General features: G+C 41.0%; 1 protein-coding gene and 1 long non-coding RNA gene across 3 annotated transcripts in view; one reads left to right on the top strand and one right to left on the bottom strand.

The window, feature by feature from the left end:
• Positions 1–8858, bottom strand: part of LOC140688799 (uncharacterized) — an 11899-nt gene extending 3041 nt beyond the window's left edge. Inside the window, exons 1-2 of the long non-coding RNA XR_012063628.1 lie at positions 8713–8858; positions 4877–5084 (exon numbers count right to left, since the gene is read on the bottom strand). This is a non-coding gene — a long non-coding RNA (uncharacterized lncRNA). The remainder of the gene's footprint in view (positions 1–4876; positions 5085–8712) is intronic.
• Positions 8859–9026: 168 nt separating this feature from the next.
• Positions 9027–27348, top strand: part of ASPM (assembly factor for spindle microtubules) — a 51529-nt gene continuing 33207 nt past the window's right edge. For both annotated transcript variants that reach the window (XM_031690139.2, XM_072948755.1), the window contains exons 1-9: positions 9027–9499; positions 15904–16047; positions 16202–17696; positions 20958–21062; positions 21495–21641; positions 22584–22829; positions 23067–23134; positions 25165–25306; positions 26785–26915. In XM_031690139.2, the coding sequence (XP_031545999.2) occupies positions 9203–9499; positions 15904–16047; positions 16202–17696; positions 20958–21062; positions 21495–21641; positions 22584–22829; positions 23067–23134; positions 25165–25306; positions 26785–26915 (2775 nt within the window). In that variant the 5' untranslated portion in view covers positions 9027–9202. The remainder of the gene's footprint in view (positions 9500–15903; positions 16048–16201; positions 17697–20957; positions 21063–21494; positions 21642–22583; positions 22830–23066; positions 23135–25164; positions 25307–26784; positions 26916–27348) is intronic.

Raw genomic sequence — 27348 nt, forward strand, 5'->3', positions numbered from 1 at the left:
GAATTTATTAAGTGCTGAGAGTGATAAATGTGTATATGTGCTATTTAATAAGGTGACTTTGGGAAAGCACCTAAGGATAGGGGCTGGTTGCCAGTGGGGACAAGCATGTGATTAAAGGACTGGAACATGCAGTCTCTCCTAACCCCCAGGTACGATGGCATTTGACTAAAGTAATTAAGAAGTAGAAGAGGTGTGGAGTCCTATTTTACATATATCAAGTTTGTAACGGTGAGAGTGGGGGAAAAAAGCAAGATTGTTTTATAATTGCCCCAATATTTCAGAATGCCAAGTACAAATAAAATTCATTAAAAATTTTTTTGGTCTGTAAGCATCCATCTACGGTAAAAAATCTCAGTGAAGAGGTTATGAAGGTAATATTCTTCAACATTAAAAAGGCATCCAAATTGGAAAAGATGAAGTAAAACTGTCACTATTTGCAGATGACATGATATTATATATAGATAACTCTAAACTCTATTAAAAGACTGTTAGAACTAAAAAACAAATTCAGTAAACTAACAGATTATAAAGTCAATACATAAAAATCTGTTTTGTTTCTTTACACTAAGAATGCACTATCAGAAAGAGAAATTTAAAAAACAATTTCAATTACAATTGCATCAAAAAGAAGAAAATACCTCAGAATAAATTTAAACAGGGAGATAAAAGATCTATACGTTGAAAACCACAAGACATTAATAAATGAAACTGAAGAAGACGCAAATAACTAGAAAGATATTCAGGACCCATGTATTGGAAGAATTAATACTGTTAAAATGTCTATGCTACTCAAAGAAATCTACAGATTCAATGCAATCCCTATCAAACATCCAATGGTATTTTTCACAGAAATATAAACAATTCTAAAATAATTCTAAAATCGACATGAAACCAAAAAAGACTTCGAATAGCCAAAGCAGTCTAGAGAAAGAAGAATAAAGCTGAAGGCATCACACACCTATATTACAAAGGTATAGTAATTATAATAGTGTGGCACTGGCATAAAAGCAGACACACATAGATCAGTGGATCAGAACAATGAGCCCAGAAATAAACTAACACCTATATGATCAATTAATTTATGACAAAGAAGCCAAAAATTTAAAATGGGAAAAGAACAGTCTCATCAAAAAATGGTGTTCGGTAAGCTGGACAGCCACATGAAAAGAATTAAACTGATCCAATATTTTACACAATACACAAAAATTAACTAAAAATATATTAAAGACTCAAAAAGTTTACTGAAATTGTAAAACTCCAAGAAGAAAACACAGGCATAAGCTCCTTGACATCTTGGCAATGATTTTTTCGGGCCTGACAGTGAAAGCAAAAGTACAAAAACAAAAATAAACAAGTCAAAGTACATCAAATTAAAAAGCTTCTACATGGCAAAGGAAAACATTGACAAAACAAAAGGGCAACCTACTGATAGGAGAAAATATTTGCAAACAATATGGCTGATAAGGGGTTAATATCCAAAACATATAAACAGTTCATACAACTCAATACCAAAAAAAACTTAGGCAATCCAATGAAGGAATGGTCAGAAAACCCGAATAGATATTTTTCCAAAGAATATATATGGATGGCCAACAGGCACATGTGAACACTGCTCTACATCGCTAATTATCACAATGAAATAACTTGTCAAAATGGGTATCATCAAAAAGTACAAATAACAAATGTTGTCGGGAATGTGGAGAAAAAGGAACCCTAGTACACTGTAAACTGGTGCAGCCACTATGGAAAACAATATGGAGGTTCCTCAAAAAACTAAAAATAGACTTACCATATGATCCAGCTATTTCACTTGTGGGTGTATATCCAAAGAAAATGAAAATACTAATTCAAAAGATATATGCATCCCAATGTTCATAGAAGCACTGTGTATAATAGTCAAGATAATGGAAGCACTCTAAGTCTCCATCAAGACAGATCAATGGATAAAGAAGATGTGGTATAAACACACAATGGAATACTATTCAGTCATAAAAAGGAATTAAATTCTGTCATTTGCAGCAACATGGATGGACCTAGAGGGTATTATGTTTAGTGAAATAAGTCAGACAATTACTCCATGTTATCACTTACATGTAGAATTAAAAAAATAAGACGAATGCATATAATGAAACAGAAACATACTCACAGATAAAGAGAACAAACTAGTGGTTAACAGAGGGGAGTGAGGAGGGAAGAGGGGCAACATAGGGGTATGGGGCTAAGAAACACAAACTGCTTTGTAAAAGTAAATGAGCAACAAGAATATAGGGCACAGCACAGGGAAATACTGCCAATATTTTGTAATAACTTTAAATGGAGTATAATCTGTGAAATATTGAAAATATCTATGAAAATATTGAATCACTATGCTGTACACCTGAAACTAATATAAGATTATAAATCAACTGTAATTCAATAAAAGAAATAAAAATAAAAGTACTCAGACAAAAAACCCCACAAAAACCAAAAAATAAAATGGGAATACACCATGTCCCATCTATTTCAGAGCTGGCTATGAGGTTTAAATACGAACACCGTGAAAGCACTTTATAAAGGAGCAAACCACTATTTGGGTTTAAGTTATCTACAGTGATAACTCAAGATAAGTATATTTACCTTACAGAAAAAGTGTATTCCAAGAAAGTTCTCTTTTGAGGTTGCTTTATGTTTATGTAGGGAAATTGGCACCAAGTACTAGAGTGATTTTCTTTTTTTTCAGTCTCTGCTACTGTGGCCCTTATAGTCACTGTGAAGCCACACTGGGCCTGTCTCTAGATGCTTATCAGAGGGCTTGGACAAATAAAATAAAAAGAATAGTGTGTCTGCCTCTCCGATCCTCCTCCCATTCACCCCTTTTCTCTTCAATAATCAGCTACCAACCACCCAGCTCTGCACTGAACAGCTTCTTTCCCAGTTTGCCTGAAACTGAACCAGAGGTGAGGGTTTCAGATGAGTCTCATTAGAAGCAGCAACACCAACCACCAGACAACTTGAGTCAATCAACTAGGGAAACATTAGGGCTTCTAAAGTCGTGTTTGGATTATTCTAAGATTCAGTGCCAAATTTAAAGTCACTCAAAATGTATTTTTGAATAAGGAACAAGTAGCATTTCTAAAACTTTTCATAGTATTACAGTAAATGTTATGTACTGTTAGACTGAGTAATGGGTAATGTGAGAAGAATTTCCTAGTAATTTCTAGGAACCAGAGACAATTCTTTTTAGATCCCCCCCTTTCTTTTGCATATTCCTCACTCGGTCAAGTCTGCAGAATCTTTTTGGGGGGATCATTCCCTTATTTTCTCTAAAATGATTTCCACTTGAGGCACGCTTCCTGCTCTTCCTCTTTGGAAGTGGCCTTAATAAGACAGAAGCCACAGGGTCAGGGTGTGTGGAGGAGGGGAGGAAGGTCCGGGGGGAAACCTGTGCTCCACTCACTCTTCATCTTTCAACTTGATGTGCATTGATCTTAAGTCTGTGACTTTGAAAACTCCCTGAACAATTTAAATTTGGCCTCTGCAGCCATACATATAAAGAGAAAATAAGAATTATATTCCAAGAGTAGAGGCTATACAAAGATGGACACACCCCTTTTGTTCTGCTTTTCCCCAAATTCTTAGGTAAGGAAGTAACCTCGGTGCTTGCGTTACTGTTGGAGATTCTAAAACATCTCTCGAATGAAGAGCACGTACACTTATAGTTAGTTACTTTGCTCTTTGCTTTCCTGCTTGCGTTAAAGTTGGACAGTGTACTGTGGTGTAATCACAAAATGTGTATTCCTCCCAACAAGCGGACTGTTTGCTTCCCTGTGAATACAGGTGCACTACAAGTGGCGAGCGTGGCTGCCCAAAAGTGAGCACAGAGGTGGGCCTCTGGCTGCTCCACGCTGTGCAGCACCTGTTCTGACTGCGGGGTTCATGACGTGCATTACAGTGGAAATGCCTTTGAACGTACTTCCCAGTCTCCAGCCCTAAGTTTTGTTTTCAATCATTAAGGACTCTTAAAAACAATTACAAAGATAAATCTAAAAATCAAAACTCATTATTTTGTCAACTGTGTGTAAAGTATCTTGTGAGTTTATAGATATTTTGGCTGTCTCGTGTTTCTTGAGTACAAATGTCTTTATAGAAAAATTCAGTTCTCTGTGAAGACTAGGAAGTGTATTGTATACTGAACTAGTTCTTTGTGTTGTTTTGATATTTAAAATAAATATAAATTTCTTTGGTCCTAATAAAGCATCTCTCAGTTTTATTGAACAATTTGACAGCATGGCAATGCAGTACTCTGCCTACCTCCTTAAAAACTGAAGGAAAAGACCATACAACACCAGACACGGAAAACCAGTGCCCGGGGCACAGTTACTAAAGTTTTATTTACTTTTCATAAGCTAGACATCATTTTGAAATATTTAATATATTTAATGAATAACTTATCAAACTATTCAATGGTTTTTAAGTGGCTAGTTAATATAAACTCAGGTATTAATAGTGCTTGGTACGCATGAAGCAGTCACATGCTGTTTATGGCCAGAAGTCTGCAGCAGCAAAATCCCACTAATGGGCGACTGCATGTAACAGTGATAGGGGCCACTCTTACGCCACCCTCTCATTCAGGCACCACTACTGCTTTAAGGAATGAACGGTGTTCCAGGACAGTGCCCGACCCTACCCGCTGGGTCTCCATCCACACCACCCACACTGGAGCCTCAGCAGGCAGCTGCTTTCAAGTGTTAGAAGACCAGTTACTCCTATAGGCAGGAGCCTGTTTCTGCATAGTAAGTTTTCCCTCTGGAGGCAGTGGTGTGTGGGACACATAATTCTCTTGCTGTGCAACAAATGAGACCAAATGTAGTGGCTTCAATCAACAGACATTTCTCACCTCACGGTTTCCGTGGGTCAGGGCTGAGAGGCTGAGCCGGGGCTCTGGCTGGGATCTCCCGTGAGGTCGAAGCCCACTGTTCACGGGAGCTGAGTCTCTGGGGGCTGTCCCAGAGCAGGCTTGATCTCCAAGCTCACTTCTGGGGGTGGTTCCTCCCCACTTGGCCTCTCTCCCCAGGGCTGCCTCGTGATACACAGCTGGCTTCCCCCTGAGGAAGAAAAAGAGAGAGTGAGAACACAGCCAGGACTGAGGCTGCAGTCTTTTTATAACCTAATCTAGGAAGTGATACTGCGTCACTCCACCTTGTGACTCACCGAGTCCACACCACTCAAGGGACACAAATTAAGCCTCCCCTCTTGAATGGAGGTGTAGCTTAGACTTTTTAGACACATTTTGAAAACCACCACAGATTCACTGGCTCTAGAGAAAGCATTCTACAATTCTGTGCATGGGGGGTGCAGGTACAACAACAGTGTATACTCAGAAAATGCATCTATCCCAGAGAGGAAAGTATCACCTCTTCCCTGATAGAAAGGGTTCACTGTAACCAGCATGCCACAGGTAGCAGCTTGGTCCCACTCGGGGAGGGAGTCATACTGGGAGTTCAGCACTGGCCTCTGGTAGCGGATCAGCAGTGGCACATCAGCCCAGCCTTGGTAAGGGGCAGACAGAGTCTAAGCACTTCTATAGCCCCCATCTCTGCCGCCACAGCCACTTCGTCCATGGGTTCCCCAAGCAAGGAAAGAGGCCGACGTCCAACAGGACAGGTTGTCTTACTCGCCTGATTTTTGAGCTCCTTTGCCTTGGATCTCTGATGGGCATTTACTTGGGAAACAAACTTCTTAACTTGCTGTCCCTCGAGGGGCCCTTTTACGTGCCTCTCCTCCCCGAACCTACTAGACACCAGTTTTACATTTTGTTTTTTCAAAGCTTGGACCAGCTGGCCAGCCTGTTAGCTGTTGTCCATGTGAGCAGAGAGCTTCACCTTAGACGTGTCTTCTTCCTTTTGAAGTGGACTAGATGCATCACCATCCACAATTGTGCTCACCTAGCGTATTCTCACCTAACCCTGGGAGGAGGCCCAAGTGTGGCTCTATTTGCATCTGGCCTCCCATACACATCCATCCATAAACCAGGCTTTTTCTTCCTTTATGAAATGGCCACAAAGAAGTCTCCAATTTTCCCGAGGTACAGATTAGAGTCAGCAAAGTAGTAGGAGGAGATAGCACTGGACCCAAGTTGTCTGTGCAGCTCGTGAACTCAGGGACTGCTCAGCCCTGGGCTGGTATGTCCCACTTTGACGTGATCATAGAATGTTGCTTGCCTTATCAGTTATGTGGTTCTCCAGATTAGACCCCTGGTCAGCAAACTACTTTGCAAATGGTCGAACGCTAAATATTTCCAGCTTTGCAGGCCATATGGTTTCCGCTGGAACTATTCAGCTCTGCCGTTTCAATGTGAAAGCTGTCGTGGATAATATGTAAACAAACGTGTGTCACTGTGCTCCCGTAAAACCTCAGCAGGCTAAAAACCTCAGACCCTCACATTTCTTGACAGCTGTTTCCTACTCATCAGGTTTAATTAGTAAATGTCATCAGTATAATGAAACTGTACAGGGGGCTGTCTCTCCTAGGAAGAGAGCTTTGCGTAAATGGGGAGAATTACAAATTCTCACCTTTTAAATTTTCCCAAATATCATACTCATTCCCAGGGTCCCACTTAGCTAAGAGAGCTGGCAGGGCTGAGTATGTAATCAGTCTGCCACATTTGCCATCAGACACGTGGGCTTAGTCCTTGGCCACGTCTTCCCTAAGACCACAGGAAGTGAGGGACTTCTTCAGTTTCTGTCCACACATTCTTGTTCTCAAAATACGTTCTTAGTGGTACCCTTGGATGTTCATAGATTTTCATTTTCTTTTTCCCTATGTATGCACTCTCTTGTGGTCAGGTGACACTCTAAGCTTTATAATCATGTGTAAATTGTTGCCATAGCAACTGAGCCTCGGACACTTGATCCTGGATAAACTGCCTTTCACCTGCGCTTTATTCCCTGCTGCCACCTCTGATAATCTGAGGAATCATGATACTACCACATCCCTAAAGTCATCATGATGTGTTTCTCCCCAGCAAGAGTTTGTCTGTGGGCTCCTCAAACAGGAGCCACTCAATTCAGAACTCTCTCTTAAGAGGTAATTTCCTAAGGCTCCAGTTTGAGCTAGGGTCACTAAGGAAACAGCTGGTCCCCAATTTAGTGCAATTCGAGGAAGTTTAATAAAGGGACTATTTGCAAAGATGTGACTGGGACGCAGGGAAACAAGCAGTCGTGCAATAGCCTGGGACCAGTAACAACATGGCATTCCCACACCCGCATCCCCAGAGAGGGAACCTCTGCAGCTATGTGGGACTTTTATGTCGAGATGTAGCCAGCTGAAAGGGCGGGGGGGGGGGGGGATGAAAGTACCTTCACCTACCCCGTTGAAGCAAAGCAGAAGCCACAGAGTAGGAAACTTTATGGATGTAGCAAATAACACAGATCAGCATCCCATAGCAAAGAACAGGCTGGAAAAGGGTGGAGGGGGGAAGTGGAGGGCAAATTTAAAATATCCAATATAGTTCATTCTGGTGGGTTTTTTTTTTCTTTTCTTTTCAATTGTGAGTCAACAGCATTGCTTTAAGAAGAGAAACTAGGAGGGGAGAGCATATATGAACAAAATGTGTTATCATGTTAAACAGACTTGAAACAATGTCTTAAGCTTAAGAGGGCTTACATTTGCAATGTTATTTTGACAAATAGCATTCACAATAGGAAATATGAATATAATTTAAGTGTATTTGAAATTACTGTAATTGATATTAACATTTTGCTGAAAAGTTATGTACTAGTTTCTCATTGAGCATCAATCCTAAAGGATTTTTTTTGTTAAAAAAAAAGCTCTATAAACAATTTGGTTTATATTTTTAAGGTAACAGGGTCCAACATTAGGTCATGAGGCACTGAGGATTTTTAGGGCAGTGAAACTATTCTGTATGATTCTTTAACGATGGATATATATCATTATACATTCATCAAAATTCACGGGCTGTACACCACCAAGAGTAAAAGCTAATGTAAACTTTTAAAAAAATAGGCCAAATTGGGTGTCAGTGAATATAATTTCATATGTCACCGTCCTTGTGTTGTTTTTCCACTCAGGGACGTTCCTTCCGACACACTTCATGCATCCACACACACATCCCACCTCAGTTTTTAAAGCTCCCTACTGTCTTTAGAGTCAGTACGGCGTAGTGGGTAAGAGCAAGACTAGCCCAACTGGCCGTGTGCCTCTCCTGGCCCTGCCACTTCCTAGCCGGCTGGGACGCCCGGCGTTGCTAGTCTGTTAAACACAAATAGTGGTACCTTCCTCACAGGGCTGAAGTGAAGGCTGAGATAAACATGCAGAGGGTTTAAAACACTCTGGCAAAAAGTAAGAGCAGCAGGTAAGCTGCCATCATTATTATCTGACACCTACAAGTAAAATTAAAACCAAGACGTTATTCGTCAAGGGCAATGCCTGTCAGAACCATCACTGACGAGTCACTGGGATCTCAGGTTTCGCCGGTTGATCTAGTTTTGCCCCCAGTATCCCGCGGTAAGAACCTGCCTGTAAAACTACCGCGGCCCGGCTGGGCTCAGTCACTGAGGTCAGCACGTTCCCACTCCCTGTACATTTAATTGTCCGCATTTCCCCCCCTTCGGCCCCAGGAAACGCGGGGGGGAAGCTCGGGAACGTAACCCCGGGCCGGAACTTGCGGGAAGAGGGAGGAGTGAGCCCATTCTGCCTACTTAACGGTTTTACCTAAGGCTGTCCCGGCAACCGCAGTGACTGCTGCGTTTACTGTGGAAGTGCTGTTACTCTCTTCCCTTCAACCGACAGGTTCACAAACCAGCAGCGAGGTTCAAGTCTAAGCCCGGGTCTCAGGGGCACCGAGACCTGCCGCCATTCTCGCCTGCTGCGCAGAGAGCGACGCGCGGCGTCGGCACGTTTAAATAAGGCGCCGTCGTCTGATTGGCTAGGCGGATGCCTGCTGATTGGTCCCCCGCGGATGTGGGCGGGCCCTGACGCGCCCATTGGCCGAGGCGGGAAGTTTAAACGGAGCGCAGTGCCTCCGCCGTCCGCTCCTGAACTGGAGTTTGCGATTCTGTGGGGCCGCCGCTTCCCCGGGGTCCCGGCCTCCCGACAAGAAAGGGGGCAAGTGCGCTCCAGGTCTCCGCGGCTCCCCCGAGGGGACGCGGTCGGCGTTCCTGTAGGTGCCGCTCGAAGCAGCCTGGCAGGGCCCGAGGCCGCCATGGCGACCTGGCGTCGGGGGCGCGGCTGCTGGGAGCGGAGCCCGCCCGAGCGGAGGCCGCCGGCGGGGCTGCGGGGCCGCCGGGCCGAGGAGGAGGCGGCGTCCCCACCGGTCCTGTCCCTCAGCCACTTCCGCAGGTCGCCCTTCCTCTCCTTCGGGGACGTGCGCCTGGGCGCCTCGCGGACGCTGCCTCTGGTCCTGGACAACCCCAACGAGGAAGCGGCGGCCGTGAGCCTGTGTCGCGTCCCGGCCGCAGAGCTGGGCTTCCTAGTCTCTCCGAGCACCTTCGTGCTGCAGGTAGGGGAGCTCCGGGCGGGCCGGGCCCCGCTGCCCGCGGTCTTCACGCCGCCTCCCGGGAGGGGTGGGCTTGGGACTGACAGGGACGGACAGACGCCCAGAGGAAAAAGCCAGTGCCCTCCTGTAACTCGAGGTGAGCGCCTGTCCCAGGTGCAGAGAAGGCCGGGTCGGAGGTGGCTTGGCGCTGACAGCTCGTCCACGCGCGTGCGCGGAGCGTCCTTAGATGCACTATAAGCCCTCAGTTGCAGAGAAGCGTTTCTCATAGACTCCGGGCCTTAAGAAGGTTTTGGGTTCTAGAGTAACAGATGGCACTTTTTAAATTAATATTATCTGTCCATCCATTCAAATATCCAAATATTTAAGATAGCCAGGATTACCTTGGTTACAGTAGAGTTTTTTAATTGCTTTCCATTAGTCATCTTAGTATGTAATTTACTTTCCATAGGGAAACTTGACCCCTATAGAGTCAGGATAGCTACCTATTCTGGAGAAAGAGTGAGCTTTGTTTTTGCTAAATGTCTGTAGCCAACAAAACCAAAACACCTCTTCAGGGTTATTTTGAACAAGTATGGAGAGTTAGTCATTTAATCTATTTTTCCCCCCTTTGCTGTAGTGTAGTTTTAATCGTGAATCTGATTTAATTTCATGAATATGTTTTTCAAGAACTTCCTAGGTAGCTTGTCTGCACTGCATTGGCCAGAGTAATGCTCCCATTCCTGTAACCAAAAGGCAGATAATTTGATTTGTTATTTTGACTGCTGTGGTCTTTTCACTGTACAGAACCTCTGAAAGGGGGGGGGGGGCGGCGGGAGGAAGGAACACAAACATTAGCTGAGGGCGACTCACTCCTTATCTGAATAATCACTTCACAAGGCTGTGAGAAGAGGCTCTAACCTGAGGTCCACTGACTTGTGCATAAGCAGCGGTTCAGCCACACTTAAGAACTTGTCCTTCTCTATTTTATAAATGCTTGCTTTTCTTTTCATGGAAAGATATATACTTTTTTCTATCTACATAATACTTCTACTTGTTCTTTTTTAGTTTTGTGGAACTAAAGTTTTTTTTTATAATTTACACTTTTATAGTGTAAAATTTCACAGATCTTATTTTTTAAAACCGTCTGTGTCTGATGGTTTATGGTTTCTGCTTTAAAACAAAACTTTTATTAGGTATTGCTTTCCCTCAGATTCAGGTTTGAGTGGTGATTCCACTCAACACACCAAACCATTAAGATAATAGATACAAACATGATGTTTATTTTTTACAAGTTCTTTTAAACTCTGTTGCCTTATTTAATCCTCACAACAAACTCATGGAAGCGTTGACCACATTTGCAGAGAAGGCAACACTGTCAAAGGGTCTGTGTCCGATGGGTCAGGGCTAGGCAAGGCAGCAGGCAGGTTCACATCCTGAGTCTTCTTTGTGTCTCTTTTCTCATCTGTAACCTGGAAGTCGTGCCAACGGCAGCTGTGCAGGGTGCTCAAATGAGACAGCTTCAGGTAGAGGTCTTGACTCTGTGTTCCGGATAAATGTTCTCCTCCCAATTTTTAATGAGGAAATATGCTTAGGGGATAAAAACATTCATGCATGGTTTTAGTCCTGGCAGTTGACAACTGAGATCCCATCCAGGTCTTGTGGTTTGAAATGCCATGCACTTTCCCTTATACTGTTATAGGCATGGGGCATGATTCTTCCCTGAACACGTCTGTCAGGAGGATGAGGGGAAAATTCGAAGAACAAGAAGATGCTTCATCGAACAGCCCCTAAGGGTCTGGGGTGCTCTGAGGAGACAAGTGCTTGTCAGACTTAAGAGTGCATCAGAACCACCTGGAGGGCTGGCTAACCTGCTTTTGGGGCTCCACCCCCAGACTTTCTCAGGCCTTAGGCATAGACTAGGGCTACAGTTTGCATTTCTAAGAAGTCCCAGGTGATGCGTGAGCTACTGGGTCCAGGGACCACCTTTGGAAAACCACTGTAGTGGAAAAGAAATATTAGAACATCCCTTGAGTGAAACACCTCCCCCACCCTTGGTGAATGAGCGTGTCACAGTGACAAACAGCATTTGTCTGAGATGAGGGCAACCACTTGCATCAGACTTGTCTGGACTGCTTGTTAGTTAAATCAGGGAGATTTCTACTCACCACTGCAGAATTACTAATGTGAACTTCTGGGGCTAAGTACAGAAAACTGTATGTCACACAGGTTTTATGTACAAAGATAACAGCTCAAGAACCACAGAGCTTTACTAGGCAAAGTGTTAAATTTGCCAAAGAGAGAGAGAAATTCACTATTAGTATAAAAATGAATCTACAAGGTTCATGAATCTAGGCCTAAAAAGGAATGAAGGTCAGGAGACTGTCAGTTGGGATATGTTTTGTGGAGCAGGGTTATTGGGTGAACAACTATCCAAGGAAAATTTTTAAATGAAATTTGGGGTTTCTTTTAATCTTCTAAACATTTTTTTAATTGGACAGTATTGGTGTGTTAAAATCTCCATATGACGGCTACAATGTATGGGGTTGGTTGGTTGGTTTTTGAACAGAATAACTTGGGTCTTTTTGAGGACATTCAGTTAAAATCGCCACTCGCCCTACTGAATGGGGTTAAGCTCCGTGGCGTTTGCTCCCTGACTCCAGCTGAAACCAGCCATTCGAGGGCCCCGCTGCAGCATCCCTCCTGGGGAGGGCTCAGGGCAGGGTCTGGGGTCTTTGCTTCTCACAAACCCCTCGAGTGAGCTCTGCAGCCCGTGCTGGGAACAACTCAGGTAGATGCTCTTTGTTTCACAGGCTCCTTGGTGCCAGTTGTGGAAATAGAAGCTCCTGCTACACACGAGTACGGGCTGTAACGTGAGCTTCTTGCGCTTCTTTAAGAAAATAAATCTCCTGTCTTCTGTCTGCAATGAGTTTGATGCTGTTTTGATGTGACTGAAAGACGTGGCTGAAGTTGCCCTGGCTCTTCCCAGGCTCCTTCACAGCCAGGTTTCTGAAACAGTTGTGCTCATTGCACGTATGGCCACAAGGTGGCGGGCCAGCTTCATCTGACAACAAGCAGCTTCAGCTAACTGGCTACCCCTGTCACTTTTCTATCTGTCACTAGTAAAAGTGTGTCACCTTTCTGTAAACCAAAACCACAGAATCTTAGGACTAAATGGAAATGCAAGAGAGCATTTTGTTTATTGATTGTCAGCCTTTGTTTTCATCTTCTCCCAAAGGAGGAAGATGCAGCCCACATTTCTCATTGTAATTCTGACTCTCCGGTGTCTTTCAGAATGTACGTAAAAGAGTAACACTTGTAGCAGACTCATGGCAATGCCTCTGTTCAAAAAATTAATAGTGATGCATATCCAAGAATGTCATTACTGAAGTTAACAGTGGCATATTTAAAGGAAAATAAGTAACAGATCTGTTCCTTCATTTGTTTTATTTGAGTTACTAAGAGTTTAAAAGCAAGGGGGAATGAATAGGGGAAACAAATGAGGATTTACAAGGAGGGAAAAAGCAAAATGCTTTATCTTTATGTTTTATCTCAGTTTTTGCACCTCTGAGAGTATTTGTCTCCATAAAAGATGAAGTTTTGTTGACAGACTCTCACTGCAGTTCAGAAAGCAGGTATCAGTTATATAAGTCTCTTTAAAATTCTCTCAAAACTAACTTTGTCTCACTGCCTCAGTCTATAGATTGTTACAGATTAAATAAGGACTTCCTCATGGGGAGATGGATAAAGAAGGAGGAGGCAGGGAAAGGAAAAGGGAGTGAACACTGAGCATCTTTTTCCAAATGTGCTCACCTCCTGGGTTAGCGATTTAAGCTTTCAATTAGAAATAAAAAGACTAGAACTACATTTTGGTATGCCTTAAATAAAATAGGCAAACAAACAAACAAAAGAAAATGAAACCTCTGCAGCCACAAAATGTACAGCTAAATAATGTTATTTATAATATTCAAATCTGCTAAAGAGATTACATATATACAGCAGTCCTCTGCTCATCTCTCCAGCCTCCTGGATTGCAGGTCATTTCCCCCTCACTAGTTAATATTAAACCATGCTGGTCCTGTATCTGTTCCTGGAGCTACACTAGGCAACGTCTTGTATGAGGCCTGTGCACATGCTGTATGTTCTGCTAAACTGCTCCTCCCTTAGCTCTGTCTGTCCACCTCATTCTTGTACTTTGTCTTAGCTTAGACGTTAGAATCTCCTATCACCCACTCAGAGATGATAGATCCCCTTCACTATTCATTGCTCTGAATCTCAGACCCTTTTTTGTGTCATTGGTAACAGTACTTGGAACTTACATTTTTGTATTTGTCTTTTCACTTAGATTTTGTAATTTCTTTTATTGGAAAGAATAAAGAAGCCAGAGACCATGTCGATTTTTCATTCATTCAAGAATCTTGTCACTTAAATATTTAATGTGCGCCTACTATGTGTCAGGTACTATGTGTACCATTAGGCACTCGATAACTTATTTGTTAAATACCAGTAACTCTTTAGAAGGAATGCCCCCTCGTAAGATGTCCTATATATAAATTGAGAAGCAAGTAGTAAGAGTTCACACTCTTGAATTTATCCTAAACAGAAATTTCATTTGAATCTCAATGGGAAAGAATTTTGATAGATATGCCGATTAAGTCAGCTATACAGGCGGACCTCAGAGGTATTGTGGGTTTGGTTCCAGACCTGCAATAAAGCAAAACTCACAACAAAGTGAGCCACGTGAATTTTCTGGTTTCCCAGAGCATGTAAAGTTTACACTGTCATCTATTAAGAGTGCAATAGCATCATGTCTCAAAAAACAATATACCTACCTTACGTTAAAAAGGCTTTATTACTAGTAAATGCCAACCATCATCTGAGCCTTCAGCAAGTCGTAACCGTTTTGCTGGTGGACGGTCCTGCCTCAGTGTTGATGGCTGCTGACTAGGGTGGTGGTTGCTGAAGGTTGGGGTGTTTGTGGCAATTTCTTAAATAGGACAACAATGAAGTTTGCCACACTGATAGACTCTTCCTTTCAGAAGTGATCTCTCTGTAGCATCAATGCTGTTTGATAGCATTCTGCCCAGAGAAGAACGTCTTTCAAAATTGGATTCCATCCTCTCGAAACCTGCCACTGCTTTATCAACTAAGCTTATGTATTATTCTAAATCTTCACAGCATCTTCACCAGGAGTAGATTCCATCTCAAGAAGCCACTCTCTTTGCTCATCCATAAGCAGCAGCTTCTCATCCATTCAAGCTTTATCGTGAAATTGCAGCAATTCAGTCACATCGTCACAGGCAGCGTAGGTTTGGCATAATTCTTTTGGGCCCTGGGACTTTCAGAAGAGGAAATTGAGCACTGGCTTCACCTTGAAGTCACTGGCTGCACTAGCCCCTAAGGAGAGAGTCAGCTGGTCCTTTGAAGTTTTGAAGCTAAGCACTGACTCCTCTGTCACTGCAGAAGCCCGAGGTGGCGTCTTCTCCCAGTAGAAGGCTGTTGCACCCACACTGGCAATCTGGTTCAGGGCAGCACCTCCGTGAACCATCGTGGCTGGATCTTCTGGAGAAGCCGCTGCAGCTTTGCGTCAGCACCGGCTGCTTCACCCGGCCCTGAAACTTCTATTTTAATTTGTTTAAATAAATAAAACAAAATTTGGCTTTTTTCCTCTGAAAAACAACAGACACAGGGTTTGTTTTGTCATGTTAGGGTTTTGCATTTGGCAAATTCCCGCCAGGCTGTGGGTTGTAGATGTTAAAGTTTAAACTCTGGGCTCCGACTGTCCAGGTTCTAATTACTAATGGTATGACTTTGACAAAGAAAGCTTTCTGGACCTTGATGAGCTCATCTGTAAAATGTGCGTCGTCATAGTCCCAGCTTCCTAGGGATGTGAGGGTGAGGCTAGTTCTATTAGATACCTGAGACTATGCCTGGAGCATAATAAGTGTTTGACAAATATCAATAAAGATGATGTGGATTTCAGAGAAGTTCATGGGGAACAAGGGGTTTAGCTGATCATCTTTACATTTCTTTTTGGAAAAGTCTTCTGACACAAGCTCATTATATTTGAAATAGAAGTTCTGTACCTATCCTAAGGAAGTAGAAATATATGATTAAATTGTTAAAAAAAAAAAACCACTGAACCAAAATAAAGTGATTTGGAGACTGTTTCATTCCTTCATATACAATTGAGAGTTTATTATAATTTTATTTTGTTGTGAGCCTTGTTACTACTAGTAGCTGATTTCCTTATAATGAAATGAGATAAGAGTAGGAAAATATACTTGACGTGTTAAATGTCATTAGGGTGTAGAGTGCAGGTGACTGACAATCATTAATCCTCTACTGTAGTCTAAATGGTATACAATATGTTTTGGTTATTATACATCACTACTGTCACAGTCATTTAAAATGTGTTGTTTTTATTACAGCCTAAAGAAAAAATTGTTATTTCTATTACCTGGACACCTTTGAAAGGAGGCCGAGTAAGAGAGATTGTGACATTTCTTGTAAATGATATTCTTAAACACCAAGCTATATTACTAGGAAATGCAGAAGAGCAGAAAAGGAAAAAGGTAATGTTTTAATCACTCTGTAATTTACTTTAAGAAAATAATAATATGTAAAAATTATTTTGATAACAGTCTTGAAGTGAGTAACATACATAATATTTCTTATTTAAAGGTAATACTCAATAGCTTTCAACAAACTGTTTTGCTTACTTTGCAGAGGAGTCTTTGGGATACCATCAATAAGAAGAAAGTGTCAGCTTCCTCAAGTCGTAACAAGGAGATTTCAAATATTCAAAATGTTAATAAAACATTTAGTGTTTCCCCCAAAGCTGACAGAGTTAGGAGCCCACTACAAGCCTGTGAAAATCTGGCCATGAGTGAAAGCTGTTCCCCAATAGAAAACAATTCTTTAATCCTTGAAGGAAATAAAATACCTATATCACCTATTAGTCCCGCATTCAAAGAGTGCCATGGAGAGACTCGCGTGCCACTCTCTGTGCGTCGGTCTACGACCTACACGTCCCTTCCTGCAGCTGAGAACGGGGGGCTGTTGGAAGTAGCAGGTGCCAGCGTTTCCAAAGATTTTCATTTTAATGAGAAAGCCCTAACTGAAACTTCCTTTGACTCCGTAAATAATGTCAATGGCCAAATTGAAGAGAATAGTAAACTAAGTCTTACCCCAACTTACTCTTCAACTTTGAACATTACACAAAGCCAAGGAAATTTTCTAAGTCCAGATTCCTTTGTGAATAATAGCCATGCAGCTTATAATGAACCAGAATTAGTGATGCATCTTTCACCAGATATGTTTGTCAACGGTAATTCAAGGTCTGTACATTTGGAATCAAAAAGTGTACATGAAATTTACCGGACAATTTTAAGTCCAGATTCTTTCATAAAGGATAATTATGGACTAAATCATGACGTAGAATCAGAGACAATTAATCCAACTCTATCCCCAAGTCAATTTGTAAAAGATAATATGGCCTATGTGTGTATATCTCAGCAAACATGTAAATTATCACCATTATTAAATGTTAATTCTCAGGCCTCACAGTCTCCTCAAGATGGGAGAAAAAATGAAGTTTTACCTGGTATTCCTGAATGTCAGGGTTCACAATCTCCAAAAGCTATTTTTGAAGAATCCAAAGTTTTAGAAATGAAGTCAGACTGTTACACTTTTAAAAAACAGGATCAGCCTAAATTTTCTGTAGTTCAGGTTATTCCCAGTCACGGCCACAATAAATCACTTAAGAGACGTCCAATACTTTCTGCCACTGTTACTAAGAGAAAGCCCACCTCTGCCAGAGAAAACCAAACGGAGACTAATAAACCAAAGGCAAAAAGGTGTCTCAACAGTGTAGTGGGTGAATGTAAAAAAGAAATAGATGATCAAAACGAGAAAGATGATTTTCATCCTTATCTTCCAGCTACAGATCCAATGCTAAGTAAACCTAAGAGTTATAAAAATGTCGTAACTCCTCCCCCAAAGATAGCTTCAGTTGCTCGTAAAAGAAAGAGTGAGGGAAACACAGGAGGTGAAAATGTAAGAGTTACAGCCACAGAGTACACAGAAGTGCAGGAAATCAAAAGGATCCACTTTTCTCCTGTGGAGGCTAAAACCTCGGCTGTTAGAAGCACGAGAAGAGCGATGGCGTCAGCCTCGCGGCGTGGGCGCAACCAGGGGAAGCTGGGCCTGAAGGAGAAGACTGGTGAGTCTGGCTGAAAAGTCTTTGGTGAAGGTGCACCACGGAAGGGCACACTTTCTGCTGCTTTTGGTTCACTAAGTTGCTGTTGGTCGGCTTGAACTCACTTGTACTTTTTATTTACCCATTTGCTTAGTGCAATGTAGTGTGGGGCTGAATTCTGAGATCAAGTGTTGTGATCGTGTTCTTATTTAAACTTTTGATGTTTTGTTCATCAAGATTGCTCTGCATTAATTTCTATTTAAAAAAAAATTGCATTGAAACATGTGTCTGGATTACCGAGGACCCCCCGCCCTGCCAAGTGTTGCCCTAGGGGAGGCACTTCACGTGCCTCGCTTTGGTCCAGGCCCTGCTGCGAAGGCCCAGCGAAGACCTGGCCCCATCTCTGCATCTGGGAGCACAGAAGAGGCCACTGCTCACTCCAGGCTCCTGGGGACATCGTTCCCCTCATTCCTAGATATTTTACTTTTTTTGATGCAATAAAAATCTTTGATAGTTTCTTTTTAGTGTATTTAGTGTAAATTTAGTGTTTAGTGTGATGCAGCAGACTTTTGTATACTGATTTTGTATCCTGCAACTTCACTGAATTTGTTTATTAGTTCTAATAACAGTATTTTAGTGGTGTCTTTAGGGTTTTCCATATTATAGTATCATTTCATCTGCAAATAGTGACCGTTTCACTTCTTTCTTTCCAACTTGGATTCGTTTTATTTCTTTATCTTGCGTCATTGCTGTGGCTAAGATTTTCAATTCTACGTTGAATAAAAGTGAGAGTGGGCATCCTTGTCTTATTCTTGACCATGTATTCTTTTCTTAATTTTCATATCTGTTGTTTTCTCACTAACTCAGATCTTTCACTGATTTCAAGTACTCTGTTCTCTGATGACTTTTCCCTCTTGGTACATTCCCTTAGCAAATCTGAATGCAGCATACAACATCTCATATCTACCTGTTAATTACATTTGTTTGCCTGCATTATTATTTCCTATAGAAATGTTCTGACCAAATAACAAATCCTTTGAATATAAAGGAACACATCTATTTTGATCTTCTACAAGATGTGCAATAAATGATGAATGAATGACACAGTAAATGAATGAGCAAATAATCCATTGATGTGTTGACACTTGAACTTGCAGTTTGTTTGAGGTGGCCAACTAGCTGAGCTGAGCCTCTTTGCAAGGTTTAAAGAGGATTGCACACATTGGATGTCTGATTTATGAGCATGGTAACTCACTAAGAGTGCTTCTGCCTTCTTTCTCTTCTGACAAACTTAAGAGGGCAGAGAGAGAAGTCAGTTTTTCAAGATGCATTCATTCAACATTAAGGTACCTACTATGTTCTAGGCATTGTTCTAAGCTCTGGATACAAGGAGAAAAGATCATTCCTGCCCTTGAGTTGCTCCCAGTCCTCCGAGCAATGCACAGGGAATCAGGGAAGCACAGCAGTGGAGGCAGTTTGCTTGGCTTTATGTGAATGACTGGAGTCTGTGGGACGGTTCGAAGGAAGATTCCCATAAAGTAAAACGGTTCCTTGCAGAAGGACCAGCTTCTGCAAGGCTTCAAAATGAGGAACTTTTCCTCGTATTTTTATCTTTAAATATGTTAAAATGCAAAGAACCTTACAATCTAATCAATATTGTGTAACAATTTAATCATGTTCCTTATTTTGACAATTGGCACAGATCTGCAATTCTTCTGAATCAAAGCTAAGCAAACTTTCTCTAAAGGTTCAGAAAGTAAATATTCAGGTTTTGCAGGACATAGGATCTCTGTCACAGCCACAGAGCTGGGTCACTGTAGAAGGGAGGACAGCCACAGACAGTGTGTAAATGAATGCCAGTGGCTGTGTGCTGATGCAACTTTATGGACACCAAAACCAAATTTCATGTCATTTTCATGTGTGATGAAATATAATTGTTTTGACTTTTTTCAACTAGTATTTATAAATGTGAAGACTCTTCCTAGCTTACAGACTGTCCACAAACAGCTGTGGGCTGAATTCTGTCCTGGGCCTGAGCTTGCTCTGTTTGTCTCCTGTTGCAGCAGGAGCTGGTGTAAACCTGCCTTTGAGGCAGTGAACTGCATTCGCATGGGTTATTTGCTGCTGTGACTTTCACATGCTTCCCTTTGTAGGTACCACCCATCATCTACTTTGTCATCTGGGGTTCATTCTGCATCACTTGCCTGTCAGTTGATATTAAGTCTTGTGAGTTCCTCTGTGAAAATCACTCTTCTCTGATTTGTCTGCACTTCTCATGTGTTCATTTAAATTCTCATCGGCGCTAACGTAGGCCTCTGGGATAGCTTCCTTTTAGCTTTCCATCTCTGTCTTGACTCCTTTCATTCCACCATCCACACTGTCTTCTAAAGTATGTATAACAATGTTACTTCCTAGGCTTAAATCCTGCCTTGACAAACCAGGCACTTCACAGAGTGATAGTGCGGGCCCTGGAGCTGGACAGTGGAGCTCTGCCACTTACTAGTCTGCGTGACCTTGACCAACTGGCTTAGCTCCTCTAAGCTCCAGTGTCCGAATTCCATAAAATTGGTGCATCTCTCATAGGTTGCTGGTGACGATCACGAGGCAACCTAAATTACAAGACTCTGATTGTGCCTGGCACAAAGTGTTCAAATAGCTGCCACTGTTATTTTTAATATGATTACACTCTTTTCTCCCTCTTTCAGCCTCTTTTTGCCTTGATTTTTAAATTTTTTTATATGCGTGATCTTGGCTCCGGCCACTTTGCAGTTCTGACAAAGGCCCTGTGCCTGGTGTGTAACGTCCACTGCAGAGTCGGCTCGGGTGTCCTCCCACCAGGAGCCTGTCCTGCCTTTTAGGTGACGTCAGCGCTCCCCCTCCGTGTCCTCCTAGCCCCTTATACGCACTTCTCCTTTACATAGGATGTTGGTTCTTCCTGAACTTCTGCACTAGACTGAAGACGTCCTGAGCCCTGTACCGCATCTCTACATCCTGCATCTCCGCACCTGGCACAGAGTCTGCTGTACATAATAAACACACAGTGAACTGGCTGCATCTGAATCGCAGCTTCTATAAACACAGCATAAATGATAGTTTCTGGTCTGTAACTTCCAGACGTAGGTTTTACTGCCTGAGTTCATAGCATAGTACCTGGCACTTACTGGTTATTCAATATTTGCTAAACGATATGATTGTGGAAAGCCTAGATTTTAACTCGGTGGCAGTTCATTTGGGAAATTATTTCATTTTTTAAATGCTATCATTCTGCTTTCTCATGTATTTTAGATTCATTAGGATACAGAACTCCTAATTCTAAAACAGTCAGAAGGACAAGACCCATTGTTCCTGTGGCGCAGTCTAATTTGACCTTCATAAAGCCACTAAAAACAGGCAAGTATTTAATATCATTAAAGTCTACTAAAACCTGACATGAAGTGAAGTTGGTTTTTTTTTTTTGAAGTGAAGTTTTAATTGCATTTCAAATGGAAATGAGTTGGTACTTTTTTTGTCAAATAAAAGCCTTGAAGAATTGTTGAAGTGTTTATTCAGATAATAAGTAGGCTATTTTCTCAGACTCTAATGAAATTGACTCACGTTACTTGGAGCTTTTCAATAACCAGGAAGTACTGCCTTACATTTTCTCTTTTTACTTTGACTACATTTATACCCAAAATGCTTTCAACCATTGCCAGCAAGTAGTGGAAAAGCAAACATTGTTCCGTGTTTTAAAGTTGGTTTTGCTGATTAAAATGGTCTTTTGCTATAGAGTGTATAATAATTTAAGGGAGAATTTCTTGTGCAATAACCTAACTGTGTTCTTAGGTATTCCTAGGCACCCAATGCCGTTTGCTGCAAAAAACGTGTTTTATGATGAACGCTGGAAGGAAAAGCAGGAACAGGGCTTTACTTGGTGGCTAAATTTTATATTAACTCCTGATGACTTCACTGTGAAAACAAATATTTCTGCAGGTAAACATCATTAATGCTTAAATTAAATGATACTCTTGTTTTACCAGGTCATTTCTAACATGACTTTTCATTCTTTCATTATATGTATTTGTTTATTGTATTGTAGTTAATGGCATGGTTCACTAATCCATTGATGTGAATGCTCAAGGCTGTGTGGGTGAGAATTTTGTGCTGAAAGTACCAAACTTTACTTTTTCTTTTTACTTTCCTTTCTCGCTCAGCAGCTGATGTGATTCTAGCCTTTTGAGTGACTGGGTGCTATTCTAATACAGATGCAGTCTGAGTCAACAGCGCATCATGTCTGCCTAGAAATCCAGTTCGGTGTTCGCTGCATTAATAAAGTGTCACGTCCTGGTGAATCAATTTAACCGTCTTGTGCGGCCTGATCACTTTAGGGATGTTGTCTCCACCATAACATAGTTTAAGATGTGTGTAGGCACGTCTATAATTATGAGGAATCCAAAACAACAGTTGACATGGGGACTTTTTAAAACATCGCAGTGTCTGTTGTGGAAAAGAGGAGACTCGAGTGCAGAACAGGCTGGAAACACACTGTCTGCGGAATGCTTGGGGGTCTGCTCTTGCGAGGGAAGGAAGCATCGCCTGGGCTGCTGCCCCACAGAAGCTGTGGGTCAGTTCAACTCAAGATACGGAAAAACCCTTTTAATATTTAACCTGTCAGAGCACCACGCAGGCTAACTTTAAGAGGACGGTTTCTCCACTGTGGCAGTGTTCAAGCAGAGACCGCTCTGTCTCTGTTAGAGAAGCATGTCTAGGGTTTTTACCAAGAAGCTCTTTGATTAGATGATCACTAAGGTCACTTTTCTTTCTTTTCCAAAAGTAAACAAAGCATGATTTTTAGTTCTCTTTAAAAAAATGTGATTTTAAAATGTATAAAAATACTGTTTAACCAGAAACATTCTTTCTTTTGTCTTTACCCAGTAAATGCTACCACTCTTCTTCTGGGAGTAGAGAGTCAACATAAGATAAGTGTCCCTAGAGCTCCCACCAAAGATGAAATGTCGCTCAGAGCGTACACTGCTCGGTGCAGGCTGAACAGATTACGCCGTGCTGCGTGTCGCTTGTTTACATCTGAGAAAATGGTTAAAGCTATGAAAAAGCTTGAAATTGAAATTGAAGCTAAGCGGTTAATTGTTCGAAAAGACAGACACCTCTGGAAAGATGTGGGTAAGAAGATTACAGAAATCTTTAGCTTGCTTCTTTAAAAACACGCTAGAAATTTTGTATTTCAGAGTCACACGTATAGTTTGCCTTGGCTGCCTAAAATCTCACATACTTAAATGTGATAATGTATATATTTTGAAGAGTGGAATTATACTTTATTTAAATTAACTTTGTAAGTGATTATCCTTTTTTCCGCTGATTTCTCTCCCTGACCTCACTTGCCTTTCACGTGCATTTCAGGAGAACGGCAGAAAGTCCTGAACTGGTTGCTGTCATATAATCCTTTGTGGCTACGAATCGGCCTAGAGGTAAGTACACCTTTCTGGTTTTGAAAAAAGATACACTTTTTTATTATATACTTTTAATAGACTCTTTAATAAAATATAGTTCTACTTATAAAGTCATTTGGTTAGCTTAACTGATCTTTCAGTATGAAATTTAAGGTCCTTTAAGAAATGCTCATTAGGTTTATAGACCATGTCATTATATGTTATTGCCATTTTCTTATGTAGCAGTTTTCCTATCGGTTTCTTATATATGTATAATTTGATACTGGATATAATAACAAGTAGATTAAGCTCCTTTGTGAGTATTTACCAATGACAATACTAGGCTGTTTTAAACCTGTATAAAACCCAAGGAGGTGTGTGTCATTATTTCCACTTCACTGACAAAACAGAGGCTTAGATGTTAAGTGACTTGCTGAATGCCAGTGACTGGTCAGGATTTGAATTACACCAGTCTGGTGCCATTGGAACCATTCTGATGGAACCCTGCTCATAAAAACGTCATTGTACTTTGAATTGTTCACATGGTGCACAGTTCCATAATATTTAGAATGCTAAAACAAACTGAATTAGAAAGCCACTAAGAGTTGCTGTTTAAAAAAATATATGCTTTTATTAAAACCCATAGTGTTTCCATTTCATTTAGTCTTACTGGTAAACTCATATTTCCTGAAGGCTTTTTGCCTTTGTCATGTGGGATGTCTTATTCTTACTTCAATTTATTCTAGGTTTTGTAATAGAAAACTCTTTAAAACTGAAAGGAATCTTTACAATAATCTAGCGCTTATTTATCAAGAAATGTAGGCGCTGAGAGAATGAATGATGAGCCTCTATGGTCGCCCCGCTTGACAGTGTCATTGCTACAATTTCTTGTTTTAATTCTTATTTCAATTGAATTGAGTTTCAGTTCAATTTATTTTTTTCAATGAATGATTAATTAGAAAATTACATATCAACTGGCTCTGCTTCACATGTCAAGTAATTCCAGAACCTCAGTTAAAGTAGAATCTCTCTTTTTTGGGACATAGCTGTTTTGTGGCAGAAGTAAAAATTGGGGAGATAGGCAGAAGCCTGCAATGCCTTTCAAAGCTCCTGCTTAGATGTAGTGTGCGTCAGCACCACCCGTGTTTCTGGCCAAAGAGCATTATCTGGCCAAACACTAATGAGGCAGAAATATTTACTCTCTCACAAGAGACACAGCAAGTCTATGCCATTTGGTGGGAAAAGGACCTTTTAAAGGGAAGGGAAGGATGAATAATTGTGAATAAAACATTCTCCCTTACCACCACACTTTAGGGTTCCACTAGTAGGCATGGCTTTTAAGGATCTTAGGAAAGCATCAAAGGCCAAAAAAAAAAAGTAAGTAAATCTAAAATGTCTCTGTTTTGGCAGGTATTAATACTTTGCCATGCTTTTGTCTAGTTTTGTCAGTGTAAGTTTATGGAATATAATTTGATGTGTTGATGTGTTTTTAGTTTTTTCTAGAAAGTGGCTTTTAAAATCAATAATAATTAGTGCATTGATGTTAAATTAATGTCACATTAAAATTATTAATTATATACAGATCTGAACATCCCAGGTTATTATCTTAGTTGCCTTACAGATGGTTTTCCATTTGTTAACTATTAGACAATTTAGAATTATTCAGGTGCCTGTTGTGCCTTCCAAATGCACTTAGGGGGACAGTTGTAATTATGATAATTACTATAATAATTTGTACTTAAATTTGAACAACGGGCCCACATTTGATAGTTTTTTAGCTTAAAGGAAGAAATTATAAACACTGTTTGTCACATGATTTTTAAGAACTTATCTTAGTCCTGAGCATTTGTCTTTTTCCATTGTGAAGTATACCATATACACTAAAAATTGCACAAAACATACATGTTCAGTTCAAAGAGGTTGTTGGGCAAGTCTCGCCATCACTCCCGTGCTGTTTAGGAAGGGGAGTGTCTCCAGTTTCTTAGAAGAGCGTTGTCTGTCCTTCCCTCTGCATCCCTGTGCTCCTTTGAGATAACAGAGCCCTGACTTTAGCTTGAATTTCTTCTTAGACCATATATGGAGAACTCATCCCTTTGGAAGACAACAGTGATGTCACAGGGTTGGCGATGTTTATTCTGAATCGCTTACTTTGGAATCCTGATCTTGCAGCGGAGTTTAGGCACCCAACCGTTCCTCATCTGTACAGAGACGGCAAGTAGCTCCGCCCCAGCTGCACTCTCCCTGCGCTGTGCTGTCTTTCTTCTTGTCTGTGTAAGCCTCACCCTCCAGAGAAACCGATGTGAGTGGGTCTCTCCTTCCACTGCCCTCCCTTCCTGACCCCAGCACTCCCTGTCATTCCCCGACGCTTTAACACTGCAATTACATTTGCCTGTTGCCTTTACCCACCCTGTCCTCCCAAGCAGGCTGCAAGCCCCATGGAGATCAGAGCTGTTTCGGTTTGCTACTGTACATGTGGCACCTGGGCTCGTGCCTGCACATAGTAGGTGCTCATTAAATATTTGTTGTTGGAACACTCAGTGTCTCTGTGCCTCTGTTTCCTCCATGAATTTAAAGTTATTACATGGTACCTGCCCCACAGAGTTGTTGTGAGTATCAAATGAATTCATACATGTCAGACACTAAGAAAGGCACATTGTGCTTACTAGGACTGTGTTTCTAGCACATTATTACTATCATAGTTTCAGGTAAAACTTGTGTTTTTGGTTTTGTTTAATTGAGGTGTAGTTGATTTACAGTACTATGTAAGTTTCAGGTGTACAGTGTAGGGATTCACAATTTTTAAAGGTTATACTGTACTTACAGCTTTATAAAATATTGGCCCATGTTGTACAGTGTATCCTTGTAGCTTATTTTATTTTACATACAGTAATTTGTACCTCTTTATCCCCTTCCCCTATCTTGCCTCTCCCGTCTTTTTTCTCCCCACTGGTAACCACTGATTTGTTTTCTATGTCTGTGAATCTGCTTCTTTTTGTTATAGTCACTAGTAGGTTATACTTTTTGGTTCCCACGTATGAGAGATCATACAGTATTTGTCTTTCACTGTCTGATTTACTTCACCAAGCATCATATCCTCCAAGTCCATCCACGTTGCTGCAAGTGGCAAAATTTCATTCTTTTTTGTGGCTGAGTAGTATTCTATTGCGTGTGTGTGTATCTGTGTGTATGTATCTCACAATTTCTTTATCCATTCACCTGTTGATGGACATTTAGGTTGCTTCCATACCTTGGCAGTTGTAAGTAATGCTGCTATGAACATTGGGGTGCATGTGTCTTTTTAAATTAGCATTTTCATTTTCTTTGGCTCTATATCCAGCAATGGAAATACTGGATCATATGGTAGTTCTATTTTTAGTTTTTTGAGGAACTACTATACTGTTTTCCATAGTGGCCTGCACCAATTTACATTCCCCCTGCCAAAACAAACAAGCAAGCAAACAAACAATACCAGGAAAAAAAAGAAAGGTTAATATGAGGATTTTTATAATCTTATAAAGAATTCCAAGATAATTTGACTTTAAAATATAAGTCACATCTCAAGAATCCTTAGTAGAAATATGCAGACTAAAAGCACAGCAGAATAAATAAATACAGAAAAATAATTTCAAATAAAAAAAAACTATCTTGCACAGATTAACTTGCTTTGCCCTTTCTGTACTTCATTTCAGGTCATGAAGAAGCTCTGTCTAAGTTTACACTGAAAAAGCTGTTGTTGTTGGTTTGTTTCCTTGATTACGCGAAAACCTCCAGACTGATTGACCATGACCCTTGTCTCTTCTGTAAAGATGCTGAATTCAAGGTATAGTTTTCATTTTATATTTTATGTTTCACATGTAAGACTTTTGCTTGCTTTATTGTATATTTTCTCCTTAGAAAAAGTGAGTTTCCCGAAGAACAGTTCCCTGGAGTAGAACAGGACCCCCTCCCTGGCGAGCCCTACCAGGAGCTCTGACCCTGCCTGACTCGTTGGTTGACGCTTCACCAGCACATCATGCTGTTCTTAGCTTCGATTTGAGAATGATGGAGCTATGTCTCTGAGGAATTAATTTGGGGGAAATTTTCTTTCCTAGTTTAGTATGTTATCAAATTCCTACTAATTTTTAGAGGAGTATTATGAGCACTTTCTTAAAAGTCTTAAATTGGAAATAGATTTGCATTGTTACTGTACAATATGAAACTGACAATCTTTTTATACTACTATTAATTTTACTTTATTTCTATACGCACAGAAT

This window comes from Vicugna pacos, chromosome 23, assembly GCF_048564905.1.
Source record: "Vicugna pacos chromosome 23, VicPac4, whole genome shotgun sequence".
NCBI classification, from domain to species: Eukaryota; Metazoa; Chordata; class Mammalia; order Artiodactyla; family Camelidae; genus Vicugna; species Vicugna pacos.